Here is a 26,778-nt window from a genome sequence, read left to right as displayed (position 1 = left end):
AGGCGCCTGCCAAAGGCCGCGGGGCACGGCCTCGCACCGTGTTCTGACTACCAGCAGCTAAGGACTATAGTTCAACTCTTTTATCTTGGCGGCTCGCGCATGCCCGCCCAGACGCGGGAGATTGCTGCGTTGCCAGTTGCATACGATGCACGCGTCAAGAGAAGCAGCGCCATAGTATAGCATAGTTCACAAGCTTACGTTTAGGGGGGAGCGCGCAGTTCATGAAGTAAAGCCACCACGGCCGCATTAACCCTTTCGCTGTTACAAAGACGTGCTCACTGCATTCCGCACTGTGCGCGATTTTGTCACTGCACTGCTCGCCTGTGCAGACACATGGTGTTCCGACTGCTTTGACACTCTTATCATTCGATTCCGCAAAATCTATTTGGCCCAAAAATTTGATTTTTACACATCTTCTTGACTGATACCTCCCCCCCCCCCCCCCCCACATAAATGACGTACTTTTGTTTCGATGTTCAACGCAGTTATTATGCAGCATTAAATATAATAAACCATTGCACGAAATTTTGAAGAGTTTGCAGAGGTAAAAGTCCATAGAGTATACGTTCCATATGGTCGATTTTAGTTACCACAATGCTGAGAATGAAATGTGGACAACATACCTAAATTTCATATAAAATTTACTGTATAACAATATCTCATTTAATTTAAGTACCACATAGGTGTCGTATGTAATATTGAGAAAAATTCCATCTTTCGCGACTGCAACAAAAGTTTTATTTACACCGGGCACGTTTGGCTTTACTTTAAGTGAGACAGGGTTGTAGCCTCTCCCAGATGTTATTGAATCTGTATATTGAGCAAGCAGTAAAGTAAACAAAAGAAAAATTCGGAGTAGGAATTAAAATCCAAGGAGAAGAAATAAAAACTTTGAGGTTCGTCAATGACATTGTAATTCTGTCAGAGACAGCAAAGGACGTGGAAGAGCAGTTGAACGGAATGGACAGTGTCTTGAAAGGAGGATATAAGATGAACATCAACAAAAGCAAAACGAGGATAATGGAATGTAGTCGAATTAAGTCGGGTGATGCTGAGGGAATTAGATTAGGAAATGAGACACTTAAAGTAGTAAAGGAGTTTTGCTATTTGGGGAGTAAAATAACTGATTATGGTCGAAGTAGAGAGGATATAAAATGTAGACTGGCAATGGCAAGGAAAGCGTTTCTGAAGAAGAGAAATTTGTTAACATCGAGTGTAGATTTAAGCGTCAGGAAGTCGTTTCTGAAAGTATTTGTATGGAGTGTAGAGATGTATGCAAGTGAAACATGGACGATAAATAGTTTGGACAAGAAGAGAATCGAAGCTTTCGAAATGTGGTGCTAGAGAAGAATGCTGAAGATTAGATGGGTAGATTACATAACTAATGATGAAGTATTGAATAGAATTGGGGAGAAGAGGAGTTTGTGGCACAACTTGACTAGAAGGAGGAATCGGCTGGTAGGACATGTTCTCAGGCATCAAGGGATCACCAATTTAGTATTGGAGGGCAGCGTGGAGGGTAAAAATCGTAGAGGGAGACCAAGAGATGAATACACTAAGCAGATTGAGAAGGATGTAGGTTGCAGTAGGTACTGGGAGAAGCTTGCACAGGATAGAGTAACATGGAGAGCTGCGTCAAACCAGTCTCAGGACTGAAGACCACAACAACAACAACTCTCACTTTATATTCTGTACTCATTAGACTATCCATTCCATTCAGGAAATCAAGGATTTCTTCAGTTTCAGTGGGCAGAGCAGTGTCATCAGCGAATCTTATAATTGATATCCCTTCACCTTTAATTTTAATGAAACTCTTGAAGTTTAAAGTCTGTAACGCCATTAGATTGTTTTTACACGATCATGATTTCGGCTTCAAGGTGCAATTATCAAGTTTTTTTTGCAACGGCACCTTGAAGCCGAGATCATGATCGTGTAAATGTAACACTGCAAATAAAAAACAGCCTAATGGCGGTACTGAATTTGAAGAAATATATTATTACTGTGGTCCCACATTATAAAAAAAAATTATTAAACGCTTGAACCTTTCTTTTATTTCCGCCATTGCTTCTTCAATGTACAGACTGAACAGAAGCGGTGGAAGACTATATCCCTATCTCACACCCTTTTTAATCCGAGCACTTAGTACTTGGTCTACAACTCTTATTATTCCGTTTTTTTTTCTTGACCGTATTGTATGTTATCCGTCTTTCCCATATAGCTTAGCTCTTTTTTCCTTAGAATTTTGAACATCTTGCACTATTTTACATTATCGAACACATTTCTCAGGTCGACGAGTCCTCTGACGGTGCCTTGCTTTTTCTTTAATCTTGCTTCCATTATTAGCCACAATATCAGAGCTGCTTCTCTGGCTCATTTACCATTCCTAAAGCCAAACTGATAGTCATCTAACAAACCCTCAATTCTCTTATCCAATCTTGTACATATTATTCATGTCATAAACATGGATGATAAGCTGTAAGTGCGATAATTCTCGCACCTGTCAGGATTGTGAGGATGATGTTTTTCGAAACTGAGATGGCATATCGCCAGACTCTTATATTCTACACACCAACTTGAATAGCCGTTACGCTTGCCACTTCTCGAAATAACTTTAGAAATTCTGGTGGAATGTTATCTATCCGTTCTGCCTAATATGATTTTAAGTCTTCCAGCGCACTTTTAAATCTACATTCTAACACAGGATCCCCTACCTTTTCTGTATCGACTGCTGCTTCTTCTTCCACCACGTCATCAGATAAGTAGTCCACCTCATAGAGGCGTTCAGTGTATTCGTTCCATGTATCCACCCCACCCCCCTTTCTGCATTTGACACTGGAATTTCCACTGCACTATTAATGTTACCGTCCTTGTTTTTATTTTCAGCGAAGGTTCCTTTGACTTTCCTATATGCTGACTCAATTCTTCGATAATCATTTCGTTTTCGGTTGCTTCACATTCTTAATGCAGCTATTTAGACTTAACTTTCCTTCACTTCCTGTTTGTTTCATTCTTAGGTGACTTCTGTTTCTGTATCCCAGAATTTCCGTGAGCATATGTGTACTTAGTTTCTTCGTCAATCAACTGAAGTATTTCTTGTGTTACTCATGGGTTCTTCGCAGTTATCTTCTTTATGCTGATGGTTTCCATTCCAATTTTTGTGACTGCCCATTCCTCTTCAACTGCCGACTAAGATATTCATTATCGCTGTATCTACAGCCTCAGAGAACTTTAAGCGTATCTCTTCATTCCTTAGCTATTCCGTATCCCTCTTCTTTGTGGAAGGATTCTCCTGAATAGTCTCTTAAACTGTAGCCTACTCTTTGTATCTGCTCTTGGGTATGCCTCACAATCAAACATCTGATTTTGGTATCTGTACTTGATCTTTGTGTAATCTAATTGAAATCTTTTCGTATCTCACGGCCTTTTCCAAGTATATCTCCTCCTTTTGTATTTCTTGAACCTAGTATTCGCTGTTGCTAACTGACATTTATTGCAGAACTCAATCTTTCTCCTCTCTCATTCCTACTACCAAGCCGTATTCTGCCGTAGCCAATTATTCTACTCCTTCCCCTACAACCGCAGTCTGATCCCCATAAGTATTAAATTTTAGTCTCTCTTTACGTACTGAATTACCCGTTTAACATCCTGACATACTTTCTCTATCTCATCATCTTCAGATTGCTACGTCTGCATGTATACCTGAGCTATCTTTGTCGGTGATGGTTTGCTGTCAACTCAGAGGAGAACAACCCTATCACTAAACTCTTCACAGTAACTCACTCTCTGCACTACCTCCTCATTCACAACGACTTCCACTGCCGTTATAACAGTTGTACCATTTTCTGCCGCTGTTGATATTACCCTATACTCATGTGACAAGAAATGCTTGTCTTCTCTCAATTTCATATCACTGACCTTCACCATATCTAGATTGAGCCTTAACATTTCTCTTTCCAGATTTTGTGTCATCCCTATGAAGTTCAAAGATCTGATATTCCACGCCCCGACTCATAGAACATTATCCTTTCGTTGATTATTCAGTCTTCTTCTCATGGTCTGTCACAGAGTGATGTACTTCGGGCAAGTGAGAGACTTTGTTTACTCTTAGGACAGTGTATCTTTGACATGTTGTGTTGTATGTTCTGTGATTATTCAGTCTTCTTCTGGTGGTCTGTCACAGAGTGATGTACTTCGGGCAAGTGAGAGACTTTCTTTACTCTTAGGACAGTGTATCTTTGACATGTTGTGTTGTATGTTCTGTGACTAGTCACAGAACATACAATACAACATGTCAAAGAGACTGTCCTAAGAGTAAACAAAGTCTCTCACTTGCCCGAAGTACATCACTCTGTGACATGGTCACCTCCCCCTTCGCAGCCTCTCCTGGAGACCCGAAGCGGGGGCCCAGTCAGGATCTTTTGCCAATGGAGAGATCATCATGACATTATACACATTATGTGTCTTTAATACAGTGATTTCCATTGTCTTGCTCACCCTCATGTCATTGATCATTGCTGATGCTTCCGCTCATAGAGGCCGGTTGTGTGCAAGTGTAGGTAGTTACATTGAAGTTCCACCATTTACTTTAGGTGCTTCACGTTTCTTGTTCGGCAGAGTATTTTGAAACATAGCTTGTTATACAACGCGGCGTAAGCAAACTTCAAATTGTTGGTGAACACTGTGCAGTACGCTTTGAAACATCACCAAATCGGGGAATTTCATTCAAAATATGGTCATAGGAACATCAATCATTCTGTCACATCTCCACGTCGATCCATCTTATTAAGCTGATGGCATGTAGCAGACAAGCACTTACACATCACTTCAGTGGCATGACTGACGCCTATCACGGAGAGTCACATGAACTGCCCGGTACCAGTAAATATGGGCAGCGCCCCAAAGTGATGATTGCGCTCATTTCAAGCGGTTAATATTATTTTCCCTGGTGAGTTGAGCTACCATATCGGTGACAGATCTCGGTTTCATTGCTGGAGGTATCTTTTCCTTCGACGTCCGCAGCTCGTGGTCGTGCGGTAGCGTTCTCGCTTACCACGCCCGGGTTCCCGGGTTCGATTCCCGGCGGGGTAAGGGATTTTCTCTGCCTCGTGATGACTGGGTGTTGTGTGATGTCCTTAGGTTAGTTAGGTTTAAGTAGTTCTAAGTTCTAGGGGACTGATGACCATAGCTGTTAAGTCCCATAGTGCTCAGAGGCATTTGAACCATTTTTTTTCCTTCCATCATTAATGTTGTAAGGCCCCTCGTTTTACGGTAGACGAATTGAATATGAGGAAGGTACATTTACTCCAGAGCCAGTTTCTAACAATGTGAGATGCTGTCACGGCTGACGCCATGTGTAAGTTTACGTCCGGCAGTGAGTCGTGCTCGGATAGCCCATTGGTAAGACGACTCTTTCGCGATAAACGGGATATCGGGGTTCGTATCCTGGTTTGGCTCGAATTTGTATTATCGTCATTCCGTTATACAGCTGCTAGTTGTCCATGTTCGCAACTGCTAATACATTACATATATGTGAAAGGTTCTCCAACACCCTTTCGTGTGAGTAACGTAGTCCTCTTCTGTGATATTCCCTTTTTCATAACTGTCAATCAGAGAGGCATCTTACGCGTATTTACTGGTCCGTCACTGCTTCAGAAGAAATTGTTTACTTTTAAACGTTTTATATCCTTTTCCTTTTCACTCAGCTGCTCGAGTGGGCAATGGTGAGCCGTTGCTAGATTTTCTTTTTGTTGATTCCACATATTCCGTACATTCAGAGTAAAGCGCTAGTCCCATCGATGCATATAAAGTTCAGAGACAGACGAAGGAAAAGTAATATCATAATGTGAGAGTATCGATCATATCCGCTTGTTTACGCGGCCCACTGTTTATCTGCAGGGAATGTGGCGTGCCGTACACTCTGAGGAAGGAAAATACTGCTCCCGTTCCCACAATGTTACTTTACTGGATCCATGTAAACACAATCTTGTATAGCCAGTATTGACATGAGTAAATAACATGGTTCTCCAATTACTGACATGAATGTCATCAGCTCTGTCGCAGCACATTCACCTGTGTTGTTTTTTTGTTCGAACAGCTTTTCAGAAGATATCAGCCGCTACTGTAGGCAATACCACAGAATTTTTGATAACAAAGTCAGTTATATGTAAATTCACTAATCACTACATTTGTAACAATGACGAGTTATTTACCAATACCGAGCAAAGACTTCGTGTCTTCCTTTAAAAATATTCTCACTGGTTTTAAAACATCTCAAGTGGACCGATGATTAAGATAAGAGATTCTCAGTATTGGAGAATAAATATCCATCTTGAGATCAAGACTCATTGTTATTCTGCCATAAATTCCAGTATGGCCACAGTTTCCCATTGGCTAATTGTACTTCTATAAGTTAATCCACATGATTCTGCTGAAGAGGGACAATACTATTGCTTAAGAAGCTGCTGCATAATATTTTGTTTGTTGCTCTTAAGTATGCAAGTAATAAACAAGTACAGCGAATATTGTGTGGATAATCATGAATTGTGCAATAACAGACACAATTCCACAAAAATAAGGCTTATCTACTACCGTACGAAACCATGGCACTGGAAGTTCTTTTGAAGAATTGAATTTTACAAGTACAATTTCACCTTAAATTATCTGAGACATAGTTATGGAAACGTGCCCAGCAGTAATACGTGAAACCAGAGGTTATTTTCGGGTAAATGTTGTAAACGTATGCAAAAATTTCTATACAGATTGTTGGGGCTATAGGTACAGATATTTTGAATGTGGTACCTTAATAAGTACCCATCGTCTGTTTGCTGTTTTTTCTCTGTACCTAATAGTCTTCCCGTTAACACATCACATACTTCAGTACCTGATGTTTTCTGCAGTGTCGTATCTGTGCCACGATGTGAACTACGCCTGTCAGTGTTGACTGACCGTTTTCTTTCCAATTTCCAGTAATTGTCCTGCTGTCCAGGGGGGAAACGTATTAATGGCTTTCCTATGTCACTCCTGCTTGGAGGTACTAACTATCCCAAAGACATGCTACACTACGTGATCAAAAGTATCCGGACACCCCCCCCAAAAAAAACGTTTTTATGTGAGGTGCATTGTGCTGCCACCTTCTGCCAGGTACTCCATATCAGCGACATAGGTAGTCATTAGACATTGTGGGAGAGCAGAATGGGGCGCTCCGCGGAACTCACGGACATCGAACATGGCCAGATGATTGGGTGTTACTTGTGTCATACATCTGTACGCGAGATTTCGACTCTCCTAAACATCCCTAGACCCACTGTTTCCACTGTGATACTAAAGTGGAAACGCGAAGGGGCACTAAAGCACAGAAGCGTACAGGCCGACCTCGTCTGTTCACTGACATATCGCCGACGGTTGAAGAGGGTCATAATGTGTAATAGGAAGACATCTATCTAGATCATCACACAGGAATCCCAAACTGCATGAGGATCCACTGAAAGTACTATGACAGTTAGGAGGAGGGGGTGAGAAAACTAGGATTTCATGGTCGAGCGCTGCTCGTAAGTCACACATCACGCCGGTAAATGCCAAACGACGCCTCGCTTGGAGTAAGGAGCGTAAACATTGGACTATTTAACAGTGGAAAAACGTTGTGCGGAGTGACGAATCACGATACACAATGCGGCGATCCGATGTCATGGTGTGGGTATGGGAAATGCCCAGTGAACGTCATGTGCCAGCGTGTATAGCGCCAACAGTAAAATTCGGAGATTGTTGTGTTATGGTGTGGTGGTGTTTTTCAAGGAGGAGGCTTGTACCCCTAGTTGTTTTGCGTTGCAGTATCACAGCACAGGCCTGCATTGATGTTTTAAGCAGCTTCTTGCTTCCCACTGTTGAAGAGCAATTCGGGGATGGCGATTGCATCTTTCTAAATCATCGAGCACCTGTTCATAATGCACGACCTGTGGCGGAGTGGTTACAAGACAATAATATCCCTGTAATGGATTGATCTGCAAAGAGTCCTGGCCTGAATCCTATAGAACACCTTTGGGATGTTTTGGAACGCCGCCTTCGTGCCAGGCCTCACCGACCGACATCGATACCTCACCTCAGTGCAGCACTCCGTGAATAATGGGCTGCTATTCCTCAAGAAACCTTCCAGCAACTGACTGAACGTATGCCTGCGAGGGTGGAAGATGTTATGAAGGCTAAGGGTGGACCAACACCTTACTGAATTCCAGCATTACCGATGGAGGGACCCACGAACTTGTAAGGCATTTACAGCCAGGTGTGCGGATACTTTTGATCACATAGTGTACTTCTAACAGCCACAATTATTAATCTGCAAGTGATGTAATTGTGATCAGTAGACTGTCATCAGTCATCAATAAAACTAACTGCATTTATATCTATAACATACTGCACACGCTTTATTCATAACTCTTCGTTCATTCATTTTCTTAAAAATCGTTCTTCGTGGTCGATCCCCATTTTTAACATTTCTGTTTTTGTACTGATATGTCTTAACTTCTCACAATGCTGGCAGAGATTTATACACTTCGATGTACTCTAATTATAATATTCTTTTGTCTTGTTTTGGACCCATTTTCACGACAACATAAACAACAACGCCCAGTGATCCAGATGTAGACTGGGAAGGGTATTTTCAATATGCCCACAGACTGCACAATATTTTTTGTGTAGCGCAATATGTTTTTAAATTTTTTGATTTGCTCAGTAACATTATGCTACCTTTCATTCTCACCACTACCAGAAACTCCTAGTCGCACATGTATTTTGTGGTGTCACTGCCAGACACCACACTTGCTAGGTGGTAGCTTAAATCGGCCGCGGTCCATTAGTACATGTCGGACCCGCGTGTCGCCACTGTCGGGATCGCAGACCGAGCGCCACCACAAGGCAGGTCTCGAGAGACTGACTAGCACTCGCCCCAGTTGTACGACGACTTTGCTAGCGACTACACTGACGAAGCCTTTCTCTCATTTGCCGAGAGACAGAATAGCCTTCAGCTAAGTCCATGGCTACGACCTAGCAAGGCGCCATTAGTTACTGCATGAATCTAAAGAGTCTCACTTGTATCATCAAGAATGCTGTATACCAAAGGACGATATAAAAGTTAAGTGTTGTAGTAGCTACGTTCTTTTCTTTATCACATTCATTACGAATCCTGTTCCAGACTTAACGCCAGACGCGTGCCCTTTCGGCTACTTCACTGTGGACTGGCTGCCTTAACAGTCCACTACATATTTTATCTGTTTTAACTATCTAATAAAGTTTTTGGTGCCCTGTGGAAATAGAGAAATTTGTTTCGATTCGAACGATGTCAGTGGTGCCTACAGTGACTGGAGTCAATCTTCCAATCTGACGACCTTGACAACTAACTTTTAAATGCAAGAACACGAAGAACGAATGACGAGGCAGTAGGGGCGCTTACATCCGTTTAGGCAGGAAATGAGGGAAGGTCTAATAGGTGGATGAAAATGACTTTGTTCTGTCATTTTCGAAAGAAGCGTAGGTACTTTTGCGCACAAAATGCTTCAGAAATTATCGTATTATTGCATGCTTCAGAGAATAGAAAGTATTTAAAAGCTATTTCTATCTGTTCCTTGCATTGTTTGTTTAGTGGGAAATAACTACATTTTATTTAAAAGACTAAGACACTGTTAGAAGGGTATGATAAGGATTGAAAATCATGGATAAATTTATAATATGACAGTTTTTACTGGATATAGAAGTGGAACACTGTAAGTCATATACAGTAGAATTGACATTGAATTGTTAGCTTTTTCTTATGCCCAAAGACAAGTCTGTGGCTACAGCCCAACTGTTGAATATTTAGTCTATAGTGTGATACTGTCTTCTGTGCTCGTTATTGCCACATAACAGTCATTTTTATTATCTAACAGCGCGATATTAATAAAATCTGCGACACGTAATGTCTGTTATTTAAAATTACATCCCACTGCATTCATACTGCATGCGCGTGCTGACCTGTCCTCCTGAGCATACCACTGCCCTATTAGGTTTATGTGGGGATGATTGGTTGAGTGCATCACTTCTATCATGGTGATATCGCTGTAAACTAGTGGCTGTCTAACCTATTTGCTCAAGAGCCAATATTGACATTGGGGGCTGACACCACGGTTTGTAATTAGTTGTTACTGAGCAGGCAAACTACACTCTTCAGAAATTCTTAACGTTAACTAACGTTTCTGGATTCAGCTATTAGTTGCTACAAGCGTATTGTTTGAAACTACTACAGAGAACCGTAGGCAATACGAATACTTGATTCGAGCATCAATTTGTCAAGCACTGCTAAAAACCTTTAACGTGGTATTCGTGGAAAGGGGACTTTATGAAAATCGGAAAACCACAGTTGTATAAGATTTGGAGCTGCGTATTGTTATTAATCATTTTCATTCTTGGGACCAACTGTTACTGTACAGAGCTATAGCTCAGTCGGCCCAAGTTGATCCTGACAGTTGCGGTGGGTTGGGCAAAGCAGCTTCGCGGGCCTACCTCGACCTGTAACGTGATTCTGTAAACCTTTCTATGGCAGTGCCTCACTGTTGGTACAGCTCTGTAGACAACTACTGTTTTCGTCTGCAGCCGTTAGTATTTCGTATTTGAAAGTTGGCAACAGCGCTGCGAGTTGTCAGGGATCTCCTTAAGCCATTTCGACTACAGCACCCACTTCACCAACTTGGTAGAATAAGATAAGAAACCGCTTCGGTTCTAATTGGGTTTAATGGTCCGCTCACGACCGGTTTCAGGCGATTGTAAGTCCATCTTCAGTTGTACAAAAACCGTGAAAGCGGGTGGCTGCCACCCACTGAGCACCAGGCTGCGGGTAGGTGACAGCCGCACGTGAAGCCGAAAACTCAATTGCGGATGTCCTTTGAACCAAATGTTATTCAACAAATTGGTCAACAGTGTTAGGTACTTCGGAAAACAATGAAGCAAAAAGAGTGATTTGGTTCTTTTTCATTCTTGAAACTCGCACATTTTTGTACCCTCAAAATGGATTTTTATTCGTTATATTTTGACAGTATCGTGCACACTATCTCGATCATGCTATCCGGACCATGGGTACACAGCACTACCTCTTCTGTCACTCTGTCACTGTCTCCACCTTCCTGCAGGTTGCGACTTTCGGAACTGTTCAATTGCTCAAATGGGTGAATTCCTAAGGGACAAAACTGTTTAGGTCATCGGTCCCTAGACTTACACACTACTTAAACTGACTTATGCTAAGAACAGCCCACACACCCATGCCCGAGGGAGGACTCGAACCTCCGGCGGTAGTGGCCGCGCAATCAGAGACACGACGCCTCGAACCGCGCGGCCACTCCGCGTGGCTTTCGGAACTGGAACGCTGGCGTTTCTTTAGGGCGGTGTCCCCGCCTGCGTGTGGAGCGCTCTGGTTACAACAAGAGTTAGGAAGAATTCGGAGTAGCAACGTACGTTTCTCACATGGTAGACTGACGAACACAAAATTTTCTTTCAACGACCCCTTTTTTCACGGTACTCTTGTTACCAGGGAATGAGATCAAGGGGTGCAGGGCAAATTCGTTTACTAATTTACTTATTAAATTAATGAACTGTTTATTAATAAAAATGAGGTGGCATCTGAGGTGTCCGACGACATGATCACCTTAAAAACTTTGAGAAACTGGAATAAATGAAATACACCTTTTTGTGCAGCAAGAAACAACTATTATTCAACCTGGTCAATTATACTAAAATAAAATTTGTAACGTGTAGATAAACAATCTCATTGTAATATCAAAAAGCAGAAAAACTTCTTACTACGTCGCTTTCTAAAACTGGTTTGAGACAGCAAACTGAAGAAGTGACCCATATTGTTGGACTCAAGTGGCATGGAGCAGCTTCGCCATTCTCATGGAAAGAAATCATCGTCAGAGATGAAAGAAACGATAAGTCCCGTGGTAGGCTTGAGGCTTAACTATCGATCGAGGGTCTGATGTCTGACACCTTAGCATTACCTTTTCTATTTCTTTCTTTTTTTCGCTTACCTTATGCGGCATTCTCAGTCCGGATGGTGTTCAAGGAGGCATTCTGAGTATTTTGGTATGAGAGACTCACAGTCTCCAACATCTCGCTATGGAGTTACTGCATTCCGTTTTTGTTTTTTTTTTTTTCTGCGCCAGTTACATCTGTATTTGTATCGCACTGAAAACAGAGCAGTAATATTACACCTTTCAGCACTTATAGATTTAAAAGTAATTAAGGTACTGAAAATTTTAAAACTAACAATTGATGTAGACTAAAGAACACAGGAATTTAGGAAGCTAGAACAGAAGTCGTGACATAGGAGGGGCGTTCAATAAGTAATGCACCCTATCTTCTGTGAAAGCAGGTTGGTTCTACTCACGATTCCAATTAACCATATTTTCCCCTCTATTTTTGCTACAAAGCCTTATTTTACAACGTAATACCCGTTCAATGTCACAGCTTTACGCCACATTACTGGGAGGATCTTCATGTCCTTGTGGTACCACTCTGCTGATCTACATCTACATCTACGTGATTACTCTGCTATACACAATAAAGTGCCTAGCACAGGGTTCAATGAATCACCTTCAAGCTCTCTACCGTTCCACTCTCGAAAGGCAACCGGGTAAAGCGAGCACTTAAATTCTTCCGTGCGAACCCTGATTTCTCTTATTTTATCATAATGATCATTTCTCCCAATGTAGGTGGGTGCCAACAGAATGTTTTCGTAATTGGAAGAGTAAACTGGGGATTGAAATTTCATTAGAAGATGCCATCGAACACAAACGGCTTTGTTTTAATGACTGCCACTCCAATTCGCATATCATGTCTGTGGCACTATCTCCCCTGTTTCGCGATAATACAAAACGAGCTACCCTTCTTTGAAGTTTTTCGATGTCATCCATCATCCTGATGCGGATCCGACGCCGCACAGTAATACTCGAGAATAAGGCGAACAAGCGAGGTATAAGCAGTCTCTTTAGTAGACCTGTAGCACGTTCTAAGTATTCTGCCAATGAATCGCAGTCTTTGGTTTGCTCATTCCAATTTATGCTATTTGTAATTGTAATCCCTAAGTATTTAGCTCAATTTACAGCCTTCAGATTTGTGTGACTTATCGTGTAATCGAAATTTAGCTGATTTCTTTTAGTACTTATATGAATAACTTCACACTTTTCTTTAATCAGGGTCATTTGCCACTTTTCGCACCATACATGTATCTTATCTAAATCATTTTGCAAGTTGTTTGGATCATCTGATGACTTTACAAGACGGTAAAAGACAGCATTATCTGCAAACAATATAAGACGGCTACTCGGATTGTCTCCTATGTCGTTAATATAGATCATGAACAATAGACGGCCTATAAAACTTCCTTGAGGGACGCCGGATATTACTTCTGTTTTACTCGATGACTTTCGCTCCATTACTACGTACTGTGACCTTTCTGAGAGGAAATCACGAATCCAGTCGCACAACTGAGGCGATACTCCGTAGGCACGCAGTTTGGTTAGAAGACGCTTGTGAGGAACGGTGTCGAAAGCCCTCTGGAAATCTAAAAATATGGAATCAATTAGACATCCCCTGTCGATAGCACTTATTACTTTATGAGTATAAAAAGCTATTTGTGTTTCACAAGAACGATATTTTCTGAATCCGTATTGACTATGTGTCAATAAATCGTTCTCTTCGAGTTACTTCATAATGTTCGAATACAGTAAATGTTCCAAAACCCTACTTCAAATCGACCTTAGTGATATGAGCCTGTAATTCAGCGGATTACTCCTACGTCCCTTTATGGGCACTGGTGTGACTTGAGCAATTTTCCAGTCTTTAGGTACGGATCTTTCTGTGAGCGAGTGGTTGTATATAATTGATAAATATGGAGCGATTTTATCATCATACTCTGAGAGGAACCTGACTGGTATACAATCTGGACCGGAGGCCTTGCCTTTATTAAGTGATTTAAGCTGCTTTGTTACACCGATGATATCTACTTCTATGTTTCTCATCTTAGCAGTTGTTCTTGATTGGAATTCAGGAATATTTACTTCGTCTTCTTTGGTGAAGGAGTTTTGGAAAACCGTGTTTAATAACTATGCTTTAGTGGCACTGTCATCAGTGATTTCATCGTTGTTATAGCGCAGTGGAGGTTTTGATTGCGTCTTGCCACTGGTGTGCTTTATGTATGACCAGAATCTCTTTGGGTTTTCTGTCAGATTTCGAGACAGAATTTCGTTGTGGAAATTATTAACAGCATCTCGCATTGAAGTACGCACTATATTTCGTAGCCAGTGGCTTGCTGCATCAATAACCCGTGCATCATCCGCTTACTGCTTCCTGCGGAGATCACCCTTCGTTGGGTAAACCTGATGAAAGTGGGAAGGTGCTAGATCCGGGCTGTAGAGTGGATGAGGAAGAACATTCCAGTGAAGTTTTGTGACCTCCTCTCGGGCACGCTTGCTTGTGTGAAGCCTTGCACTTCCTTTGTCGTGGAGTTAGTTCGCATTTTTGTGGCGACGAACAAGCTGAAGGCGTTTCTCCAACTTCCTGGGGGTGACACCATACACTTCAGAGTTGAATGATGCACCAGGAGCAAGCACATTAAACAGAATTACCCCTTCAGAGTCCCACAACACCGTCCCATTGGCTTCGTACGCTGAGGGTGTGGCTTTTTCTCGCAGGACATATGGTGCCGCGCCCACTTAGTGGATTGCCGGTTTCAGTTTCGAGGTGATGAATCTCCATTTCACTGTCACAGCCGGTCAGTCTCGCAGTGCGCAAGCAATAACGCACAGATAAAAAATGTAAATATCGTGTGGCGTGGGCCTCCCATCAGGTAGACTGTTCGCCGGGTGTAAGTCTTTCGATTTGACGCCACTTCGGCGACTTGCGCGTCGATGGGCATGAAATGATGATGATTAGGACAACACGGCACCCAGTCCCTGAGGGGAGAAAATCTCCGACCCAGCCGGGAATCGAACCTGGGCCCTTAGGATTGACATTCTGTCTCGCTGACCACTCAGCTACAGTGGGCGGACTACGTACAGATGAAATGAAATGATCTTATGGCGTTGTTGGCCGGGATGTCCCATTTTGGTTCGGCTGTCAGTCTTATTTCACTCGACGCCACATTGGACGACTTGCGGCCGATGATAAGGATCAAATGATGAGGACGACACTACACCCAGTCCACGAGCGGAGAAAATCTCCGACCCGGCGGGGAATCGAACCCGGGCCCAGTGCATGAGAGGCAAGCACGTTACCGCGCAGCTAAGCAGGCGGACTACGCACAGATGGCCGCCCTTTGTTGCTGTCAATGGTCGTCTCTTAGTAGGCGACGAACCCAGCAGGCACATGCTTCTGAATGCCCCAAATGGTGAATGGGCGTGTCAGCGTTACCAACAGAGACATCTAGCTGAGCAGCGAGATGTTTGATTCTGCTCAGTCGATCACCTCCAGTGAGAGTGAACGCACGTTCAAACGTTGCAGGAGTTCCAGCTGTGTGGTGCCGATCGGCAAGCGGGAGATCGGACGATATTGCGCGACCATTTTGCGATGATGTCTCGACTGATGACTGACGAAAGTTTTGTTCACTACCATTTCTCCGTAAACATTCCGCTCTGCTTGCAACGGAGCTCTGTTAGAGACGCCACTTTGAAGGCTACTTATATCCCCACCACATGTAGAAACTTCGTGAAACTTTAGGGGAATATTCCACGATGCCTCACAAGAAATTTCGCGTTCTTTTAACCGGAACTGGCCGAAAAAAAGTGTTGCATTACGTAATAGAAAAAATGGATATTTGTGGTAAGACTATGGGAGCAAACTGCTGAGGTCATCGGTCCCTAGGCTTACGCACTACTTAATCTAACTTAAATTATCCTACGCTAAGGACAACATATACACCCATGCCCGAGGGATGACTCGAACCTGTGACAGCGGGAGCAGAGCGAACAGAGACAAGGTGCCCTAGATCGCACAATACCCCTCGTATTGTAACTTTGTGGCATATTGCGAGGGTTGAATGAAACGTAATGCCTCCACCTTCGTGAATTGGGTTTGGATGGGAATATTTTAATAAATCAAAGGCAGAAATAATCCTTAGAATGTGATCTTTAATTACCAGTATCCACTTTTCCACTTAATCACCAGCCAATTGGATACATTTCTGCCAACGATGAACAACGTTTTCGAAGCCGTCACGGAAGAATTCGACCGTTTTCGCAACCACGTTTCGTCTCCGGGTCGTAATGGTGTACCCACGTTTCGCCTCCTGTCGCAATTGAAAGGAGAAAGGCGTCACCTTCATTCACCTAATGCGATAGGAGTTCCTGGCAAATTTCATGTCTGTGTGCTTTCATTTCAGGAGTCTGCATCCGGGGTACCCATCGTGCACAGATCTTCCGATAGCCAAACAAAGCAATGCCGATTGTGCTTTCAGTTTCTCTCTGAGAGATACGATGATCGTCCTGAATCAATCTGTCAACATTTTGCTTGTGAAACTCGGTGGCTGCTGTCAGAGGACGTCCTACTCTTGTTTGTCACGCAGGTCAGATGTTCCCGTCTCTACATCCTTAAACTTAATCACCCAACGAAGCACAGTGCTCACATCAACACAATCACCGTAAGCTGCTTTCATTCTATGATGAATTTCCTTTGAGGTGACACCTTCTGCTGCCAAGAATTCGATGACTGCACGTTGCTTAAATCGCACTGACCGACCGTCTGCGCAGCGTTCCATACACTGTAAAAACACAACGGTTCAAAATTCAAAATGGTTCAAATGGCTCTGAGCACTATGGGACTCAACATCTTAGGTCATAAGTCCCCTAGAACTTAGAACTACTTAAACCTAACTAACCTAAGGACATCACAGACACCCGTGCCCGAGGCAGGATTCGAACCTGCGACCGTAGCAGTCCCGCGGTTCCGGACTGCAGCGCCAGAACCGCACGGCCACCGCGGCCGGCACAACGGTTCAATCCTAAGGCTTCCCGCCAACTGGAGCTGTAGAGATGAGGCTACGGAACAACCCAGTACCAGCCGCATACTAATGCTGCCAACTGTTGAAGAGTTACGAAGGTGGAGGCAATACTTTTCAGTCAGCCCTCGTATAAATTCGGAAAGCTTTCATAAAGTAACAAAATACATTCATTTGAGAAGGAGAACTGGAAGATAGTAGGAAACGACATAGACATGTACTAGAGATCCCTCCATCTAGATAAGCCGTGATGCGAAGACGGAAGGAGTATTTTGCCACCTTTTCTAAACTCTTCCTTCCTTTCATGCTTAACATAAAATATTTAACACATTACCTGAGTGTTGTAGTCAGGAGTTTGAAGCTGTTTTTAATAAATGGTACTCAAACTACTTAAGTTCAAATGGTTCAAATGGTTCAAATGGCTCTGAGCACTATGGGACTTAACATCTGAGGTCATAAGTCCCCTACGTTTAGAACTACTTAAACCTAACTAACCTAAGGACCACGCACACATCTATGCCCGAGGCAGGATTCGAACCTGCGACCGTGGCAGCAGCGCGGTTCCGGACTGAAGCGCCTAGAACCGCTCGGCCACATCGGCCGGCAATAACTCCTTAAGGAATTGGGTGTTTACTTGTACTCTTTTCTAGGAGAAGACGTAACCTCACCTACAGACGCCTGCAGCTCCAGTAGCTGCAGTATTTGTGAGCGCGTGCTCTGGCGCTGTTGCAGATCATCAGCTACGACAGCCCGCGGGGCGGCGTGACGGTGATCACGGAGAAGGGCCCCACCACGACCAGCTTCCTGCTCATACAGCGCGCCACGCCCGCCGACTCGGGCCGCTACCAGTGCAACCCGTCAAACGCACAGGCGCGGCCCGTCAACGTGCACGTCCTGCATGGTAAGTGGAGCCCCTCGACCAGAGGGAGCAAGGCAAACAAGTTAAACGTCACCCGTGAATGTAAGCGTAGGCTTTCGCGGCCGTTATCACATTCTATAAAATTCCTCTGGATATGTCTCCGCATCGTCAATGTGTAAAACTTTCAGGCGGTTCTGTCACTGTTGCCAACGGGCTTCCTCGACGATTTTTTACCTAACAATTAGTAAAGACGCCCCGAGGAAGGGCACATGTGACAGTGGCCGAAACGTAAAAAAAAAAATTACAAAATGACAATGCAGTCACATACCCTGAAGAATTTTACTGACTATCACCCGTCAAGTTTGAGACTATCATGTACGAGTCTGTGAAACGACTGCGTGCCCCACCAGAACTTGTAATCTCACTTCATATTTGTTGGCGCTTACATCGACTGGAGAAATTAACGCTGCTTCTCTACATCTACAACTCTACAATTCACTTAAGTGTTTAGCAGACGATTTCTCTACCATTATACTCTCTTAAAGAGAAAAATGGACACTTAAATCATTCATATTTCTCTTATTTTATAATGACGATAATTTTTTCCTACGCATGTTGGCGATTATAAAATATTTTCACATTCAGAAGAGGATGTTGATGTTTGAAATTTCGTGAAATGATAGCGCTTTAGCGTAACACTCCATGGTTTAATGACTTCCATCCGCATTCGTTTATCATTCCAGAAACACTTTCTCCCATATTCCCCGATAATACAGAACGAGCTTCTCTTTGAAATTTTTCGATGTCCTCTGTCAACCTTATCTGGTAATGAACTCGTACAGCACGGTAGTATTGCAGCAGAGGACGACGACGACGACGATGATGATGATGATGATGTCTGGTTTGTGGGGCCTCAACTGCGCGGTTATCACCGCCGGTAGAAATTCCCAACCTTTGCTCAGTCTAATCTCGTCACTTTTATGAATGATGATGAAAATAGAGGACGAACACGCGTAGTCTAGGCAGTGCCTTTTGTACATCTGTTGCATCAGCTAAGCTTTCTGCCAATAAAACGTAGCCTACCCCACAACATTATCATTGCGACTGTTTTAAATTAAGTTGTTCAGTCTCATAATACGTAGACAATATTCCGGCAGTGTCAAGTCGTCTTTCTTCTACCATCACACTAAACGTTCATGGTCCTGGTTTGTGGGCGCCTCAACATCGTGGTCATCAGCACCCGTACATGTTGCAAGTATTTCCGTTTCCAGTCTCGACACTTACCCAATGATGATGAGATGATTAGTACAACACAAACACCCGGTTCTCGGGCAGAGAAAATCCCAGACCTTTTTTTATTATTTATTTATTTATTTATTTATTTTTTTTTTACATCTCATTTTGTTCTATATTGCTCGTTTAATTTGTTCGGGGCGGACGTCCGATGACATCCGTTCAGGTTGTTTGTTGATCCGTTCACTCAGTTTTCTTATTACAGAGGGTAGCTAACCCTCTGACCGAGCACGCTGAGCTACCGTGCCGGCGTGACCTCGCCGGGAATCGAACCCGGGACCCCGTGATCCAAAGGCAGCAACGCTACCCACTAGACCACGAGCTGCGAACCACTCTCAAGGTGGTAATAACCACTACGCAGGACTATCTATGCGACTACGCCGCCCAAACAGTGGAATATTTGGGGGTTTTGTACAATGATAGGCAAAGATAATTCGCAGGGTGATACCGCCTGTACGACCAATGCACAAAGCACTACTTAAATAAGCTCCAGGCAGTCATTTTAATAAGGTACGTACCATATCTCAGTGTTATCATTTATTAACGACGACTCTAAGAGCGCAAGAATCTTAATGAAAAAGGATGGCTAGCCACATTTGGTAACAGACTGAAGTTACATTTGTCTGTGTCAGGAAGAACAGTGAATGGCACGAAACTAACGTATGGTTGGACATATAACAACTTGAAGACGTGGAAAGATACTCATTATTACCTACTAAGTAGCAAGACAATCATTTCTACCTACGACCTCGTGTCTCTACTGCCACATTTAGAATTCATATCAAATTTACTAAAACTATATCAGTACGTGCTGTCTTGGTTGCGTATAAGTTGTTTATTTCATTATCAAATACAGTCGCGTCTCGTAACCATTGGCTATTGCCGGCGGCGGGTGGACCTTTCGCTATTAAACTACTAGCGAATGAGCCTTATTCTGCAGTGTTCTTCACACCTCTCCAGAGCGGATGCTCCGTGCTACTGTCCCCTACTGTCACCGACAGTACATCAGCCATACTTTCATATTATTTTCTGTGTTTGTATTCTAGTCCTTTGACAACAAAGGGTGAGTATTACCCTTTTTCATAGAGTTAAACGGTCTCATAATGATCCTGTAATAGCTCTAAACCAACCGACACCGTACCGATTAAGACTGTAAGGTTTATTAGTGAAACTATTTTATTATAGTTTTATTGATCGATGTTTTCTGCACGGACAGTGTCCCAAGAAACTGTTATAAAATGCTATCCCTTTTCGCTCGTATTGTTCGCCCCATTACGTGCTGCCTCCGTTACCTGTATGTGTATCTCCTGATTATAATTCCGGAAAACTGACATACTATGTAAAACAATAACGAAGTTGCGAGAAGCCTAAAAACTTTTTTTATTTGGCATCTTCGGAGTACGTTATTAATGTGCAAGCATCTAATTTTCCAATTGCCTTTGCCACTGTATGTTTTACGATTACTCCAAAGGTGCTATCAGTATTCTTCGACAAAGTAATGTTACTTGATTATGTCTCTAAATGAACAGGTTGGTTTGCTCCCTACTTAAGCAGCTAAATTCCCTGTAAAGCAATTCGCCTCTTAAAAACTATCAACGTAATGCTGCTCATTACATGACAGTTAAAATCTATGTATGTACTCAAAAAGCCATTATAAGGACATCCTCAAGCTTAATTTTTCTCATTTTATGTTATTCACAGATGGAAGTTTGCAACAAACACGACATCCCTTTGTACGTTTCACACTTCATCCGTAATTTAACCTTTGTGTTCAATACGAAAGCTACATGTTAGATGAAGTAATATTTTCCTAGATTCTTACTGCAATTTATCTCGTTGGAGTAACGAAAGTATGTCACTCGCGATGCATTCACTTTAAGTACTTTATGGCCTTAAGTGCATTCGAATTTACTGATCTTTTCGCTTACTTTTATTATTATTAGTATTATTATTATTTCATCAAAGATAAAAGATTAGTCGTCAGCTGAACAAGAAGACCTTTATTTCGTCCACTTTACCGGTTACAGCAGTTCGAACTGTCCAAACGTGAAATAGATTAAAAATCCTAAGTAAAAACTAAACTAAACTCCGTCCGACCAGGCCATGAATGCACAACGGTACCGACCGGCGGCTGTATCATCCTCAAACCACAGGCGTCGCTGGATGAGGAGCTTGGGGTCAGCACACCGCTCTCCCGGCCGTATGTCAGTTCACGGGACCGGAGCCGCTGCTTCTTAATCAAGTTGCTCGTCAGTTTGCCTAACAAGAGCTGAGTGCACCGCGGCCTGCCAAGAGCTTGGCAGACCGGATGGTCGCCCACACAAGTGCTGGCCCAGCCCGACAGTGTTTAACTTCTGTGATCTGACGGGAACTGAAGTTACCACTGTGACAAGGTCGTCGGCAAATAGCTGCTAAGATAACGTCAAAATAAGAATCGGACAGCAGTGACCTTTGTAATTCGGTAAGAGTAGCTAAAGAATTTGTCGGCACAGCAACAGGTAACTCTATTTCTCGGTCACAGGTGAAACAAATAAAGATTTTTTTGTGCATCTGACGACTGTCTTTTTATTATTGAGCATATATACTGCAGCTACTCAACTACATCTTGCAAACAAATTCGGCACAGTTAGAAAATACTTTATAAACCGAAGTCTTACACGAAGTCACTATACGCTTCCACAGTTTCAGGACCTTAACCACATCACCAGTTGTGTCTGAAATCTACACTACTGGCCATTAAAATTGCTACACCACGAAGATGACATGCTACAGACACGAAATTTAACCGACACTAAGACGAAGCTGTGATATGCCAATGATTAACTTTTCAGACCGTTCACACAAGGTTGGCGCCGGTGGCGACACCTACAACGTGCTGACATGAGGAAAGTTTCCAACCGATTTCTCATACAGAAAGAACAGTTGACCGGCGTTGCCTGGTGAAACGTTGTTGTGATGCCTCGCGTAAGAAGGAGAAATGCGTACCATCACGTTTCCGACTTTGATAAAGGTCTGATGGTAGCCTATCGCGATTGCGGTTTATCGTATCGCGGCTTTGCTGCTCCCATTGGTCGAGATCCAGTGACTGTTAGCAGAATATGGACTCGGTGAGTCCAGGAGGGTAATACGGAACGCCGGGTTGGATCCCAACGGCCTCGTATCACTAGCAGTGGAGATGACAGGCATCTTATCCGCATGGCTGTAACGGATCGTGTAGACACGTCTCGATCCCTGAGTCAACAGGTGGCGACGTTTGAAGGACAACCACCCCATGGCTGCCGTTACCCTTAACGCTGCTTCATAGACAGGAGCGCCTGCGATGGTGTACTCAACGACGAACCTGGGTGCACGAATGGCAAAAGTCATTGTTTCGGATGAATCCAGGTTCTGTTTACAGCATCATGATGGTCGCATCCGTGTTTGGTGACATCGCGGTGAATGCATAGTGGAAGCGTGTATTCATCATCGCCATACTGGCGTATCTCCCGGCGTGATGGTATGGGGTGCCATTGGTTACACGTCTCTGTAACCTCTTGTTCGCATTGACGGCACTTTGAACAGTGGACGTTACATTTCAGATCTGTCACGACCCGTGGCTCTACCCCCCATTCGATCCCTGCGAAACCCTACAATTCAGCAGGATAATTCACAACCGCATGTTGCAGGTCCTGTACGAGCCTTTCTGGATACAGAAAATGTTCAACTGCTGCCCTGACCAGCACAGTCTCCAGATCTCTCACCAACTGAAAACGTCTGGTCAATGAGGGCCGAGCAACTGGCTCGTCACAATGCGCCAGTCACTACTCTTGATGAACTGTGGTATCGTGTTGAAGCTGCATGGGCAGCTGTACTTGTACGCGCCATCCAAGCTCTGTTTGAATCAATGCCCAGGCATATAAAGGTCGTTATTACGCCAAAGCTAGTTGGTCTGGGTACTGATTTCTCAGGATCTATGCACCCAAATTGCGTGAAAATGTAATCACATGTTATTTCTAGTATAATATATTTATCCAATGAATACACGCTTATCATCTGTATTTCTTCTTGGTGTAGCAATTTTAATGACCAGTAGTGTAGCAGTAGTATAGCGTCAAGTCTATACCTTAAAACCTGACAGACAAATTTCTACCGTAGGTACGTTGTCAAATATTAATACGGATACAGTAGATGTTGGCCTATTAGTTGTTAGCACGTGCACATGAAGCGCTATTACTGTTAGGTTTCAGATAGGCCTGATGATGGGGCTAAGACCCTGAAACCGTAGTAGTGTACAGCGACTTCTGTAGTGCAATAATTCGGTCAATAAAATATTTTATAACTGAGGTGGATCTGTTTACTATGAACATGTCGCTGAACGGTTGTGGATGTCCCACAAACAAAAATTTATGCTGAAATACAGCTATGAACAAAAATAGCTATGAACAATATAATAATAATAATAATAATTATTATTATTATTATTGTTGTTATTATTATTATTGACGCTCGTTGAATTAATATATGTACGTACTGTTAAAAAGTACCCGGACGCCGCTATGTGATACAATGAGGCTGAGGCTGAGAGAAGACGGGGAGTGTCGCGCCATTAGTAGAGAAGCAATGACAGCACAATGTGTCAGTCTGGAGAGCTCAGTAACTTCGGAATTGCAGTAGTCATTGGGAAACAACAGAATAAAAATTCATCAGGACCATTTCAGCCTTTCTAAAGTTGAAAATGTCGACTGTTAGTGATGTAAATGTGCTGTCGAAATGCAAGGAACAACAGCAGATGTACAAAGACCAAGCACACCTTATGTAGTGACGGACCTGGAGCGTCAGGCATTGCGGAAGGTGTTTGCAAGCAATAACATGAAGTTAGCGGAAGGAACGCCTCGTGAGTTCCAATGTGCCACCAGCTGTCCAGCTAGCACAAAGACCGTGCGTAAAGAGATAGAGAGATCGGAGACAGGGGCCGAAAGCGTTTCTCTAGCCTGTGTTAAGCGAAGTTCGATGTGGAGTAAAGAGCGAAGCCATTGGACAGTGAATGACGGGAAACGAATGATTTCAGATGATGAATGAGCCGTGGCACGGTTGCTGGAGTCACCTTTCGAATTCTCGGCGCCACTAGCTCGATCTGTAGCGCGATTTACCTCTGGTTTGAGGCCACTAAGTTCTTTGCTCGAGATAGTTGATGAAGACAGGGCAAGCTGTGGCGTGGCGAGTTGGCAAATGGCAACAGACTGAGGGGGACGGTGTGAGAGGTCCGCCCGGCGAGCAAGGAGAACACTTGGGCAACCGTCTTGGGCACGAAGTCCGGTGAAAGGTTGCTGGCCACGTTTGGGGGATGATTTGAATCCGTGGCTGCCTTCGAGTGCCGTCTACGTACGTGGCCTGGACAGCCAGCTCTGGGACTTGACGTACCGATGAGTGAGTTGAAGCTAGTTTCGCTGTGCTGAATTCTGGACCTCCTTTGCAACGGGCAAGCTTCATCTTCGATTCGTGACCTTGTGTTAAGTTTTGGATTTTAAGGTCTTAGCTATCATTTTCTTATTGATACATAGGTCAGTTGCGATCATTGCGATTTCTTAAAAAAATGGCTCTGAGCACTATGGGACTTAACTGCAGAGGTCATGTCCCCTAGAACTTAGAACTACTTAAACCTAACTAACCTAAGGACATTACACACATCCATGCCCGAGGCAGAAATCGAACCTGCAACCGTAGCGGTCGCGCGGTTCCAGACTGTAGCGCCTACAACCGCTCGGCCACCACGGCCGGCTTAGATTTCTTAGCTGATCTATTTCACCACCAGTTGGTTCCTTGAACTGTGGCTGTTGTTTCCTTTTCCTGAGTCGAGACTGGCCTTGGTTTTTGTTAACGGAATATCTTAAACTGTGTGAGACGATGGTGTTTCCTAAGCCGGAGCGAAACATGTTTCTCCTATTCTGTGCTGTGGCTTCAGTACCTAGATGGTTTGGTTTTAGCCGACCTCCCTGCCAAAGGTCTTAGAACACCAGATAAGTACCTCTCTTGAATGAGATTTTCACTCTGCAGCGGAGCGTGCGCTGATATGAAACTTCCTGGCAGATTAAAACTGTGTGCCGGACCGAGACTAGAGTTCGGGACGTTTGCCTTTCGCGAGCAAGTGCTCTGCTATCTGAGCTACCCAAGCACGACTCACGACCCGCTCACACAGCTTTAATTCCGCCAGTACTTCATCTCCTACCTTCCAGACTTCACAGAAGATCTCCTGCGAACGTTGCAGAACCAGCACTCCTGGAAGAAAGGATATTGCGGAGACATGGCTTAGCCACACTCTGGTGGATGTTTCCAGAAGTTTGGAAAGTAGGAGACGAGGCACTGGCGGAATTAAAGCTGTGACGGCGGGTCGTGAGGCGTGCTTAGGTAGCTCAGATAGTAGAGCACTTGCCCGCGAAAGGCAAGTTTCCCGAGTTCGAGTCTCGGTCCGGCACACAGTTTTAATCTGCCAGGAAGTGTCAAGTATCTCGCTTGTAATACTGCCGAGTGCCGTTTAGAGAAACCTTCGGGTATTGCAGATGACTTCGCTCTGTCACTTATTTTGGCTTAGGAAGTGCCTGCGTCCCGAAATTTGCCATTTCTGAGGCTATGTGATTGTGTTTGGCAGCCTAGTTTTCTTTCGGGCGTTGCGCCGTCGTTGTAGATGTGATATCTTGCAGTGAAGTGGGTATACGCCTTGGCTAGTTATTGTTCCCTTCTTGTTATCAATTTTACTGCCTTAATATTTCTTTTGCAGGTCTGTACCCAACCAAAAGGGTCTCTGAAGGCTGGTGCTGTAGTTGTAACCTTATTTGGGCTTCCTATTTGGTGAAGTCTTGCACTCTTTGCGTATGAGCCTTCTGGTATACCCGATGTGAGGAGGCAATCCAAACTCTTGGTTACTTAACTGACTCAGTTATTCATGAAGGCCCACCTTTTTTCTATTTGATAGTCTTACTTATCTGAAGCAGTTATTCTTGAAGGCCTGCCTGTTTTCTATTTGGGAATTCTAATTAGCTGAAGTTGTTATCATTGAAGGGCTATCTGTTTTCTATTTGGTAATTTTACTTAACTGATGCTGTTATTTTTGAAGGCCTGTCTGTTCCCTTTTAATTACATTAAGAGCTATTTCATAATTTGGGTTAGCTGAAACTCTCTGTTAATCAAGGTCTACTCTTTTCTGCTGTCCTATTATTCAGATCTGATATGTTAATCTACGTTACAATGAACTAAAACTGTGATTGCCAAGGGCCTACCTTTTTCAGAGGTATTAATGTCAATAAGATAGCAACAGGAGATGACACATAACGGTACATCGGCCCTAACCTTTCACCTTACATCCCTTTACCCATAATTGTAGGTTTCAATGGATTACGCTGTTCGCTACGAAATTCCGATGGATAGTTGATGCCTGGAGAACGTTGGATGACATCATGTGCATTGTCGAAAATGAACTACGGAAGTGGTGGTGTTACGGTATGGTTGCGTTTTCCTTTGGTTCATGTTTGATCCCATTATTGTTCTCAAAAAAGGCTAAATGCGGAGAGAAGGATATGATCACATTTTACAGCATTATGTACTGCGTTCAGCGGAGAACATTTGGGGACGACGACTGATTGTA

The 26,778-nt window shown here is 43.4% G+C and overlaps 1 protein-coding gene across 1 annotated transcript in view; it reads left to right on the top strand.

The window, feature by feature from the left end:
• LOC126199622 (zwei Ig domain protein zig-8-like) overlaps positions 1 to 26,778 on the top strand; it is a 447,337-nt gene that overhangs the window by 328,350 nt on the left and 92,209 nt on the right. Inside the window, exon 4 of the mRNA XM_049936549.1 lies at positions 17,741 to 17,909. Coding sequence (XP_049792506.1) covers positions 17,741 to 17,909 — 169 coding nt within the window. The remainder of the gene's footprint in view (positions 1 to 17,740; positions 17,910 to 26,778) is intronic.

This window comes from Schistocerca nitens, chromosome 8, assembly GCF_023898315.1.
Source record: "Schistocerca nitens isolate TAMUIC-IGC-003100 chromosome 8, iqSchNite1.1, whole genome shotgun sequence".
NCBI classification, from domain to species: Eukaryota; Metazoa; Arthropoda; class Insecta; order Orthoptera; family Acrididae; genus Schistocerca; species Schistocerca nitens.
Note: the sequence above shows the minus strand (reverse complement) of the source record. Positions and strands in the feature narration are given on the sequence as shown.